Here is a 13,479-nt window from a genome sequence, read left to right as displayed (position 1 = left end):
CATTTTTAAATTTTAAAAACAGTAACATTGATAATGTATCAGAATACTCATTATTCAGGCTTATTAATTAAATACAATGGCAACATGCCTCATAGTACTAAATAACTTGTCAAAAAAGCCCAAAAAGCTTTATTTGGGTTGAAAGCTTACACAAAGTCTTTGGATAATTTACCAGTCAAAGTGGCATGCCATCTCTTTGATTCCCTTATAACACCAATTATGCTTTATAACTGTGAAGTAACATATTTAGACACATATATATCTATTTTTAGAGCAAAAAACAGAGCTTTAAATTCCGGAAAAGAAGTAGATATTTAAAGTTTGCAGAAAAAAGTCCAATTGAAAAATTACAATTTTGTATTTTTTTACTAGGAACTAGAAAGAATGCATCTAATCTTGCAACAAGGGCTGATTTGGGGAGACTCCCTATAGAATTTAATATTAAAACACAAACTTTATTGTACGTGATTATTAAATTATTTATTTCATCTGGAATGTATATATGCCATTATTTATTTACAAGCATGAAAAAAAAAGATCTACTGTTGAAGCGTATATCACGTAATATGCTCCCTCCAAACAAGTACAAATGTCAAAAGCTTAAACGAGAAAGAATGACGGTCCAATACTGTGACAAGTAGAAAGGTTTTTGTCGTCGGACAGGACAGGCAAAGAATAAAAATGCCGAATCCTTTGTGACAAAACAAATATCAATCGTGCACATCTTTTGAAAATTATATTGACTTTAAATATAAAGTATAAAATATAAAAATAACCTGACGAAGAATTGTACAAAATATGGATATATTTCTAATGATCTTATTAAAAAGTGAGTATAATCCATTTCTTCAGTGTTTTATCTTCTTGATTTGTCGGGAAAATAAAAATAACATAAATGTTAAGTTTTACTTTCGTTTTCACGGTATATTACTCATGGAAATAATCAACAACTGATACAAGCCCCGACGAGTTTTTAAAATTTGATTTCAATTTCGATTTGAATCCTACTTTATTCATAGATTACACCTACATTATATACAATGTAGGTTCACATATATTTGAAATGAACAGATATAAATGTACATGTGCATAGATACATGTGTATGATAGTGAGGTCAGTGTGGTTAAATCTCAAGTCATAAACTAGTTCATTAGGTAAACTACATTTTAATTATAATGTTTTTGACAAATAGCCAAACCATATGATTGTTATTCTGTATGGTGAAATTTAAAAGAAATAAAGCGGCGGAACGGCTGCAAATAAGGTTAAGGTCAGTAGCTACTTTTTTATTATTTTTTATTTTTCGGAAAATAAAAATAACACTAATGTTGTCCTTAATTTCAGAATTTGTAGTCAATATATAATATTCCACGTTTTACTAGAATTCAGACATTTAAAACTAAGGGGACAATACAGGAGGATCTAGATGGAGGCCCTTCATTTCTGTTTTTATGCCTCATAAATGGGCATTATGTTTTCTGGTCTGTGCATCCGTCTGTTTGTTCGTTCGTCTGTTTGTCCGTGCGTTGCAGCGTCCGTCTGTTCGTCAATTCGTCCGTGCGTTCGTTCGTCCGTTCGTCCATGGATCAAGTTTTTGGTCGATGAAGTTTTTGATGCAGTTGAAGTCCAATCAACTTGAAACTTAGTACACATGTTCTCTATGATATGCTCTTTCTAATTTTAATGCAAAATTAGAGATTTCCTTATATTTCACAGTCAAGTAAACATAGAAAATGATAGTGAAGATGCGGCATCCGTGTACTGGGGACACATTCTTGTTTCTCTCTAGTTTTCTCTATTGTGTACACCATCATACTGTGATTCGTTTTTCATAATTGTTCGTATGTCATGTATGCTATGCACATTTTGTTTAGCTTACAGAGCAATGAAATAATTAATAAGTAACAGCATGTAAACTTAAACTATGTTAGACTGTATTCGACAAAGTTTTCATTGAATTATAGAAGCAGTCGACAATTTACCAGACACAGTCAGGATTTGGTTGACCGTTACGTAATATATGTTTCAAAGATAAGAAGAAATAAATTCAAAATGTTGTTACCCCAATAATAAGTCTCCTCCTCCCTTTTCTCGAATATGGTTTTTCACCTTGTATGTACTTACATCAGCAACGTGATCTGCCTTCCATACTAGAGCAACTTGGACCATCCACAATTTTGTTTGAGTTCGTGTTGCTCTTTCTTTAGTTTTCTATGTTGTGTTTTGTGTAATGTTGTTTGTCTTTTCGTCTGTTTTTGACTCATTGGTTTAAATGTCCCTTCGGTATCTTTTGACTCTCTTTTAAAATTCTAGATGTATATGTTAATTTGAAATCATTTCCAAAGGCAGTGTACACATATATGAGCGGAGATGCGGGTAGTACGTCAATACTGTCTTAACCTTTTTAACTTTACCTTTGTATATTGGTGTTATGCAACTAAATAAGATGTTATAATCTTTAATATTCCGTTTCAGGTTAATAATGTCCGATTCTACAGCAGTGTGTGGCGTGTGCTGTCTTCGTCACCTTTCCAAACCATCGACTGGCTGGTGTTTTGAATGTGAAGAAGGACTTTGTTTGGACTGCAAAGAACATCATAGTTTACTCAAGGCAACACGGAATCATAACGTCATTCCTATTAGTGAGTATCAGAAGTTACCACAAAACGTGTTAGAAATCACAAGAAACTGTGAAAAACACAATGAAGTTTTGCAAATATTTTGCAAAAAACACGATAGTCCTTGCTGTAGGAAATGTATCATCGAAACACACAATAACTGCAAAAATTTAATCGAAATAGAAGATTACATAAAAGACATTAAGTCCTCGGCTAGGTTTCAAGAGGTTGAAGAAATGATGAATGAAACAGCTGAAAATATTGAAAGAATCCGTGTCAACAGGGAGGAAAACCTGACATCATTACAGGAAAAAAAAAAGAGAATAGAAAACGATATTGTACAGACCAGGATTAAAATCAACAACCATTTAGATAAACTACAGGCCGATCTTATTCAAACTCTATATACAAAGGTGGAGAAAGCAAACGAAAAAATACAACAGGTACTGAAATCGTTAGAAAAAAAGCAGTGTCAAATAAAAGAATATCAAAATACCTTCGAAAACATTAGGAAATACGCGACAGATGTTCAACTTTTTCTCTCTATGAAACTAATGGAAACCAACATGGTGAAAGATGAGGAATTCGTTCGATCGTTAATAGAAAAAGAGAGCCTTTGTCAAGTGTTGTTAGTAATGAAAGACACATTTGACACTGAAAAAATTGCTGTCAGTATGCCGTACATAGGGAAAATAGGAATAGATTACTCCCCAAGTCATGTCAGTATCATGAAAAAGAAGGAAATGCAAGCTCAGACGAAGGCGACCAAAGCGACCATCAAATCAATTGCAAATATCTTCCTTAAGTTTGAAAAGAAGATAAGCTCATGTGAAGCAGGGGTGACGGGGTGTACATTACTTCCACATGGAAAAATTGCATTTGCAAATGAAATGGAAAGCAGCATTGACGTAGTCAAGGCTGACGGGTTACTTGACTTTAAGATCGATTTAAAACCGTTCGCTCCTTTTGATATCACATATATTTCTAAAACCAACACCATTGCTGTAACGTCTACAGGTTCAAATGACATTAAAATCGTTGATGTAAAATCAAAAAAGGTACTGAAAACGTACAATTTGGACTCGTCATGTACAGGTATAACGTACACAGAAGAAAGACTGATGTTATGCAACAAAACAGGAATACATGAGTTGAATCAACATGATGGATCAGTAAAGACAATTGTATCAGTTAAAATAAACAATTATGCCTACGTTGTTGTCCGTGGAGATAAGATCTACTACACTCATTTAGATAATCACTCAGTAACTTGTTGTGATTTCCAAGGACACATACAGTGGACATTCCAGAATCGAAAGATCATAACTTACCCATTAGGTGTAACTGCAGATACTGATGGAAATGTGTACGTCGCTTGCAATTATTCTCACAATGTTGTTGTTATATCTTCGGACGGTAAACAACAAAAACAACTGTTGTCTTCCGTGGATGGCATCGAATGTCCACACGGTTTGATCTATGATAGGGATAACAACCAGTTACTTGTTACAAATTATGAAAAAGGTGCAGTTCTGTATAAAGTTTATTTAAAATAGGAGAATAGGAGTAAACAATTCTGTTAAGAAATGTTGACAAAATTTATGTTAGAGTTGTTCACAAAAAAATAATCAAGTTTTCAAAATATATTTGTGACCAAAATGAATTAGTGTAACCCGTAAGGAATGACTGTTATAAGTTTTTCAAAATAACTTTAATGTTCACAGTATAACCTCCATAATAGAGGGGGAGGACAGGGGTACCCTTCTCCCTTCTCCCATCCCTCTTCTCTTTTCTCCAACCCCTCTTCTCCTTATTTTATTTTTTTTAATTTACCGGAAAAAAAAGAGATATTTTATTTTTTCATATTTAATTTTTTTCTCCAACTTTTTCTCCTTTCTTCCAGCCTTCCTCTCCTTTCTCCTACCCCTTTCTCCCTGTCTCCCTTACCCCTGTCTTCCCCTCATAATAATTAACTTAAAAGTGTGCATCACTTTTATTTTTATATAAGTTCGAATAAAGAGAAAAAAAATATTACAAATCCCTCTTAATTTCATTCAAAGGAGTAGATCAAAAGAAGAAAACAAGTTGATAACGTCGCGGCAACATGATAAATTTATGTTTGAATAATACCGGTCTGAATACTTCGCATTTTCAGAATCTAAAGATTTATGGGTAATTTCATTGTGCGTACCCCAAAAGGAAAATAACGTTTCGTCATTGGTTGATTTCCATTGTTTATGACATTTCTAACCACTCAGGACGTTTTGTTGTACACTTTTGAAAATATTACCCAGGATGCATTTGATCTGTATATTAGGAAATAATTGGTCGAGAGGACTTCAAGTAGTAAGTTCTTGAAGTTTTTAATTTTTCGATAGACGACGTTGACTGAACTTTTTTTCGGAGATGATAAAACAATACGGATTGACTTATTTCCACTTCGAGGTTATTGTTGAATTAGGTTATACACATTAAATATTAATTTTGTTTGAATGATAGTATTGTGGTTTATTTTACCTGAAAGCAAAATTCAAAGAATACTTATTAGCTCACCTGACCTGAAAGGTCAAGTGAGCTTTTCTCATCACTTGGCGTCCGTCGTCCGTCGTCCGTAAACTTTTACAAAAATCTTCTCCTCTGAAACTACTGGGCCAAATTTAACCAAACTTGGCCACAATCATCCTTGGGGTATTTAGTTTTAAAAATGTGTCCGGTGACCTGGCTATCCAACCAAGATGGTCGCCATGGCTAAAAATAGAACACAGGGGTAAAATGTATATTTTGGCTTATATCTTTGAAACCAAAACATTTAGAGCAAATCTGACAGGGGTAAAATTGTTAATCAGGTCAAGATCTATCTGCCTTAGAATTTTCAGATGAATCGGACAAGCCGTTGTTAGGTTGCTGCCCCTGAATTTGTTATTTTAAGGAAATTTTGCAGTTTTTGGTTATTATCTTGAAAACTATTATAGATAGAGATAAACTGTAAACAGCAATAATGTTCAGCAAAGTAAAACCTACAAATAAGTCAAATGACCAAAATTGTCAGTCAATCCCTTAAGGAGTTATAGCCCTTTATAGTAAATTTTTAACAAATTTTCGTCAGTTTTTGTAACTTGTACAAAAATCTTCTTCTCTGAAACTACATGGCCAAATTAAAGCAAACTTGGCGATAATTATCATTGTGGTATATAGTTTGAAAAATGTGTCCGATGACACCGCCTACCAAACAAAATGGCCGACATGGCTAAAATTAGAACATAGTGGTAAAATGCAGATTTTGATTTATATCTTTAAAACTAAGACATTTAGGGCAAAACTTTTAAGATTTAAATGTCCATCAGAATAAGATCTATTCGCTTTCAAATTTTCAGATGAATCTGACAACTCGTTATTGGGTTGCTGCCCTAAAATTGGTAATTTTAAGGAAATTTTGCAGTTTTTGGTTATTATCTTGAATACTATTATAGATAGAGATAAACTGTAAACTGCAATTTTGTTCAGCAAAGTAGGATCTACAAATAAGTCAACATGATAAAAATTGTAAGAGTACCCCTTAAAGAGTTATTGCCCTTTATAGTCAATTTTGAACAAATTTTCGTCATTTTTGTAACTTGTACAAAAATCTTCTTTTCTAAAACTATGGGCCGTATTAAACTAAATGTGGCCACAATCATCACTATGGTATCTATTTAAAAAAGTGTCTAATGACCCCACCTACCAACCAAGATGACCGACATCGGTAAATATACAGTAACAGGTGAGCGACACAGGCTCTTGAGAGCCTCTAGTTTTTGTTGCATTGGGTAAACCAACAAATAAATTCATGCGCCAGATCTATTCCATGACTCTTATACACAGTGTATGTGTGATAGAGGTTAATTACGAAATTGTAGAAAAATAAATTCTTTATCTCCAATTATGAAGATTTAGTAAAGGGTTAAACGCCTTTTTAAAGGAATTTATTGGTTATTGGTAAAACAAACTCGACGGATTCACTTATAAACATTATGATATGTTTGTGAGTGACTTGGCCAAGTTTATACACCAATAAATTCCATTTAAGAATGGCGTGTGGCCTTATAATTTTTTTAAATTGAGATAAGGAATTCATTTTTCCACACTGGTAACCATCACACATAAATTGTATATGTGTGTGTCATGGAATTGGCCTGGCGAATTAATATATCTGTTGGTTCGCGCAAAAATATGTTCTCCATGCGATTTCCTATCTAATAAAAAATAAAGTACAAAACTCTTAAGATCATTCAAATTACTTTTCTTGTGTTTAATTATTATTTAACGATTAACGCGGAGTGAAAAAAACATTTTGTTAACGTCGAGCTAGATTGTGTAATAATAACCGCCATCTTGTTTATACATTTGTACATTGGTTACGAAAACAAGTTCGGTCAACATCGTCTATCGAGAAATAAACATCGTTTACATGCTTATCTTTCCGGCGTATTGTGACATGTTATGACATTTGCGCCGATTTTGAAAATATTCATTCTTTCATTTGCGCCGATTTCATTTTTTCATTTGCGCCGATTATATATTTGCTCCTAATTAGATTTCCATGTACTAGTATGTTAATACTTGTACATCATTTACATGTACTGTACTATACCATTGGTAAAATTTAGTTATTAATAAATGTTGTTCTTTTATGTTAATTTTGATACATATATTATTCTGGAAGTTCGTTGTAACATGATGGACATATTGCACACTGAAACGAGCCGAGAAGTCAATTCTTTAATCATCGAGGGCCATATCTATCGGAAGGTCAGTGCCCTGAATCCTGAAAAAACATATCTTACTGATATACCATGATTCGTGTAAAGCCAGAATCAACACGGATTATATTATCAAATCACAGAACGATCATAACCATGTGGCAGATGTGCGAAAAACGGAGGCTAAAGAACTACCGGTACGGTCAAGAAAAAAGTCTGCAGATGTATCTTGTAGAAATTCTTCCACCTCCCCGTGGTGAGCAGGGGAGAACAGTTACATGTATATACATGTTATGATTGATAAGTCATTAAGTTTGTACAAGTGGCTACCGGAAGAGGTCTATAATGATAAATGAAAAATAACATGACTTGGATGGAAAGTTTTCTCAATTGCACTCATACCACATCTTCTTATACCTATATTTTCCATTCACCTGTAATTTACCTGTAAAAAAATTGGCGCAAATGAGAAAAAAAATTGGCGCAAATGCTAAACGCCGGTTATATACGCTATTTGAAATATGTTAGTCTTTTTCAATAATACATCTAGAAAGATATACTGTTCTCAGATCTAGGTTACTATATATATATATCAAATGGTGTCTATTTTACTCCTCTTAAACATGTTAAATTCTTTTTGGTTCTTTGTGCTCTTGAATTTCGTTCTTTATTTGGCCTTTTTACCCCCTTTTTTTTTTATCTGAGTGTAATTACTGATGGGTCTTTTTTAAATGCATGTGTAGCGTAGATGCAAAATTTTAATCCTGGTATTAATGATGTGTTCATTTGCAATAATTCCACCGTAAAGTCGGCCAATGCCGTATGCTATTAATACATTGGGTCAAAGCATGTATGAGATTCGTAATTTAAGCATCAGGAACGCTCAAAGTCGGATATTTGAATTAAATCAAAGGATGTACAAGAACCAAAGCAGTTGAAGAGCTATTATTACCAGTTTAAGGGTCTAAAAACCTTTTTCTATCTGAGGTAAACTTTTTCAGAAAGAAATAGATAGTTTTCTCATTGGCACTCACACCACATCTTCCTATATCTAATAACTTTTGAAGTAAGTTTTGAAAATTACGTGTTTTTGTATTATTATTTCAATATAACAATTAGGTGGTGATTAAGACAACAGAGTCTTAATGATGTGAATGTCACCACACGGCTGTGAGCATTGTACATGTTGTACAAAACTCATACCGTCGTGTCAGCTATAAAAGGCACGACATGAAAAAATGTGAGACAATACAAACGAGAAAACCAACGCCAAAAAAAATAATGTAAAACAATTATGACAGAAAGCAACCTATGAACACCACTGAAATACAGAGGCATGACTTGATACAGACACATAAACAATGCAGGGTTTTTAGATAACTTTGTCAATAAGTGTCCAACCCTCCCGCTGACACGATACAGTGGTGAAAAAGAACAACATTAGAACAAACAGTAAACATATATTTGAAATGTTTTGACTAGATTTGGATGAAGCGATAGCTAACATGAAGACACAAAAAACTCGAAGTACAAAAATTTTAGCTAGTTGAAGCATATGTCTATTGAACTAAGCATGTCCATGAAAAATATCTTATTAAATTTTAAAATCCCTTTACCGTGCACAACGATCTAATTCTATTTAATCGATTTGCACACACGGACACACCAAGAAACAAGTTCCATATACATTGTACACCTAATACCAAGAAGGGTATCGATTTGAACTGAATGATAAAGAACAAACGTTTAACAGAGAGTGCAAAAAGGGTTAGCTGTCAACTATGCAGGTAAAAAGGGAGAAAAGATTCAAAACTACAAGTTGAATAAAAAACAGACAGTACCATTCGCAATAGCAAAACTCATAATTACTCCAGAAAGGTGATCCATTCCTGTCTGCCGAAGTACAATTATATAACGAAATCGAAAACGATCAATAACAAAATTTAATTTAAACTCAACATATGCCTTCGAAAAGAAAGTATCGTTGTTATCTACGTGTATTTGTATTATAACGGTATTGTATATCAATCAGTGTTTTTTTTTCTGTTCTGTTCCGGCCTTTATCATTGTGCGTTCATTTATGTACCTTATAAAAACTGTCAGTGTCGGAAAACGAGCGAAACTACATCACAGATTCGTTTGTGTTTCAAATCTGTGTTTGTTTGAAAGTGGTTTCTCATAATTGTTTTGAGAGAGTTAGTAACACGAGTAAAGAGGGGTTAAATATACAAGAGGGACATTCCAACTCATAAACCTAAAGAACTAAAAACTCCATGGCTAAAAACGAAAAAGATAAACAGATAGACAAAAGAAAACAAATAGCAACATAGAAAAATAGAACCCCACCACAGATGTGATAGCTTGACATATATCTTGACCTACTGTACACAAAATATCTATCGGGGATGTCCGATATTCTTTGTATCTCGTATATTCTTGTGTTCTTAACAAGGAGGTTGTCTCATTGATGTACACATGGTATAGCCAACATATCATTTTACTCTCATTGTTTTCTTGGATATGAATGACGTGTTCATTCGGGTAAGTGGTGGGGCGTAGCACAAAACATCTGAATAAATTCAACATTTTATTATAAATATAAAAACCCAAACACATTCGTCATCACTCAAATTTACATAGATATAATGTATATGTTTATATCTTCGCAATCGCACAAATACATTAATGTATACTAGTAATTCATTGAACAAGCGATGAGAGTTCTTTTAAGATAAAGAGATATTAACCCCCCCCCCCCCCTTATATTTTCAGACAAAAAATTTATATAAATTTTTTTTATTTAAAATTTTAGTTTAAATTCTACATGTACAGACAGAAACCTGGTACTTTAAATCCGAAAATTTTTTAAAAAAAAAGTGTATGGTGGGGAACTATACCCCCTTAAACTTTGCTTGGTCCTTTAAAAAAAATCCTGTCGCTATACGTGATTGTTTTACAACTAGTGATAACCGCCCTGTAACCTAAAACACGAGCTTTATAATTACCAAAAACATACACTTGTAAAGTGCATAATGTGTTGTCATTATATAAGTATTTTGGACTTTGTAAAGTGATAATATAAGTTAAAATCAGAAAATAACATCAAATCCAGTATAATCCAGTCATTATTATGAAATAAGTATAAAGTTTAATTTGATAACCGAGATGAGATATAGATGAAGTTCATTTGTCTTATAATTGTTTGGTATTAATCTTTGATATCGCTTAATGAGGATCAGTCTTTGTTATTATAAATACGCTTTATATTTAGACGCACTCTTCGCCTAGCAAAACATTGTGTGTGGACCTTTCATTGACACAGAAAGCTTTAACATTCAGTAAGTATCAATAATTAATGAATTATATATTCATTCATTCATTCAAATTTCTGTTCGTTTACTCAAGAAATATCATTTGATTTCAGTGTTCGTTCGTTCGTTCGTTCATTCATTCATTCTTCCTTTATTCGTTCGATTGCATAACACCCCTTTCCTCCTTCCTTCCTTCATTCATTAATTCATTGCTTTCTTCGTTCCTTCATTCCTTGATTTCTACTTTCCTTCCTTCTATCCTCGAACTTCTTCCTTCTTTCATTCATGTTGATTGATAGATTGATTGATTGATTGATTGATTGATTCGTTCATTGATTGATATTGATTGATTCCATTGATTCCATTGATTCCATTGATTCAATTAATTCCATTCATTCATTCATTCATTCATTCATTCATTTCCTTCCTTCCTTCCTTCCTTCCTTCCTTCCTTCATTCATTCATTCATTCATATGTTTGCAAACATAAGGAAATGTGATAAAAATGTTATTTAGACCACTATATAAACCTGAAACCAAATAATTAGGATGACCAATCATGTAAACAACTTAAGGGCACTGTACGACCTTCAATTGATAATGAGCAAACCCAATGCAATATTGTATACTATATTTAGCTATAAAATTTCCCACATAAATTAACAAAATAGAATAATACAAACTACAATCGTTTTTACTTTTTTCCAAATATTGATTTTCAGCGTTTCTGAATAATTGCGTTAATCTATGAAAATTGCATCAGGCGCATAATATGATTTTATTCATATTAAAAAAAAAATGCATTTAGTTTTTTTCTTTTTAGGAGCGGCAAAATGAGCACGGGAACCACCTACACGGAACAAGGATTGCTTCATCAAATGTTTTCCAGGCAGGCAAAGGCAACTCCGGAAAACGTTGCTGTTGTTGAAGAAAGCGGGAAAGATATAAAATTCATAAATTTGGATGAAAATTCGGACAAACTTGGAAAGCATTTAGTTGACAATGGCGTTACACCCAATGCGTGTGTTGGAATTTATTTGGATAAAAGTATTGAATACACAACGGCATACATTGCTATCTTAAAGGCGGGTAAGTAGTTTTCATTTTTCTTTCTTATGCAATTGATTAAATGATTGATCTATTGATTTAAGGTTGCAACACTTTTTGGACAAGGATATCTTTGGTATTTGCACGCCGGTCTATACTGGTTCACATTGTAAGGCCGTTCAACTTTGTTTCAAAAATGTGAAACAATTTTTTAGATGCATTGGTTAGCCCAACATTACTGACTTTATTAAACGGTTTCCGAACTTGGATCATGGGGCATATATATAAGTCGGTTTACTAAAATTTATTCATAGCAGGGACAGTCTATGTATGTGCCTGTCCCAAGTCAGGAGCCTGTAATTCAGACAGTGGTTGTCGTTTGTTTAATGTGTTACTGTTTTTTTTTCGTTCATTTTTTTAGATAAATAAGGCCGTTTGTTTTTTCGTTTGAATCGTTTTACATTGTCATTTCGGGGCCTTGTATAGCTGCCTATGCGGCCGCGATCATTAGCTTTGCTCATTGTTGAAGGCCGTACGGAGATCTATAAAATTAATGTAGTTGTTAATTTATGTGTCATTTTGGTCTCTTGTGGAGAGTTGTCTCATTGACAATCAAACCAGATCTTCTTTTTTATATAATGTACTAACTTATAAAAAGGAAGATGTGGTTACATTGATTGCCAATTAGACAACTATCCACAAAAGACCAAAAAGACACAAACATTAACAAATATAGGTCACTGTACGGCATTCAACAATTAGTTAGTTCTCAGATAAATCAAGGAACACAATCTCTCAATTCAATTGTATATACCAAAGTGAGGATTTTGTTTTTGTATACTATAGTAATCTTTATAATTGAACACATTTTAACAGGTTCCCTGGATCCACCTATAAAAATTAATGTTATATTTTTTTTTAATAACTGGAATCAGCTGCTTATGAACAAAGGGTAGTAGCCAGCCGTGAACGGCCTGCTTATGTTTTCAATGGATTTAAAAAAAATATTCGGAATTTGATGCACTACTGTTCCAAAATGGTCTAATTATTAGTTTTGATGTTTCGGGTTGAAGAGAAAAGGGACTTTATCATGTTAATCTAAGTCACGGGGGGTCTCAACATGGGATTTTGGGTACAGGTGTGCAGCTGGGATTTTAAAAACACCCCCCATTCATATATTGAATAATTGTGAAATCCCTACCTATACATATATTTCACAGCGAAATCATAACCCATTCATATATTTATCACCCATTGATATATCACAATCGGTCAATTACTACCTATTGATACATGTATATTTCCTCGGTAAAATTGCACCCTATTGATATATTTGACGGATAAAAAAAGGGGGTTCATTCAACCTATGCCAACATTTTGAAATTTAGTCATAAAATTGTGTGAAAAAATGTTGGCATAGGTTGAATTATTTGTTACAGATTAAGTGTTATAAAAACATAAATTAATTAGGGGCTAATCAATCTACAACCAGTTTAAACCTAGCGTTAAAGAATACTCAATATATTTTTTTTTACAAGTTTTAGTGAAAATGTAGGTAATTGGGTGTGTTGAGGATATCTATTTCACAAAGGTATTAGTTTGTGTATTTCATAAAGACTGACTGCTGTAAAATATCTATGTTACATGTTCACTATTAATTCCAACACATACAGAGAATAAAACGAATTTCACTAATATGATTGTCTCAATAGTCACACTATAAGATATGATGCTGCATCTGTACAATCAACTGGTGTCATGTTC

General features: G+C 33.1%; 2 protein-coding genes across 2 annotated transcripts in view; both read left to right on the top strand.

Moving 5' to 3' along the window:
- The first annotated feature begins 2,483 nt into the window (after positions 1–2,483).
- Positions 2,484–4,175, top strand: LOC134697882 (uncharacterized). The gene has a single exon (XM_063560169.1). It carries the CDS (start codon positions 2,484–2,486, stop codon positions 4,173–4,175), a length of 1,692 nt encoding a protein of 563 aa, XP_063416239.1.
- A 6,369-nt stretch (positions 4,176–10,544) lies between these two features.
- LOC134695780 (uncharacterized) overlaps positions 10,545–13,479 on the top strand; it is a 36,106-nt gene continuing 33,171 nt past the window's right edge. Inside the window, exons 1-2 of the mRNA XM_063557190.1 lie at positions 10,545–10,696; positions 11,492–11,757. Coding sequence (XP_063413260.1) covers positions 11,502–11,757 — 256 coding nt within the window. The 5' untranslated portion in view covers positions 10,545–10,696; positions 11,492–11,501. The remainder of the gene's footprint in view (positions 10,697–11,491; positions 11,758–13,479) is intronic.

This window comes from Mytilus trossulus, chromosome 14 (genome assembly GCF_036588685.1).
Source record: "Mytilus trossulus isolate FHL-02 chromosome 14, PNRI_Mtr1.1.1.hap1, whole genome shotgun sequence".
Lineage (NCBI taxonomy): Eukaryota > Metazoa > Mollusca > Bivalvia > Mytilida > Mytilidae > Mytilus > Mytilus trossulus.
Note: the sequence above shows the minus strand (reverse complement) of the source record. Positions and strands in the feature narration are given on the sequence as shown.

What these genes read in the sequence shown, in the direction of transcription:
- LOC134697882 (XM_063560169.1), top strand. Translation starts at nt 2,484, where the DNA reads ATGTCCGATTCTACAGCAGTGTGTGGCGTGTGCTGTCTTCGTCACCTT.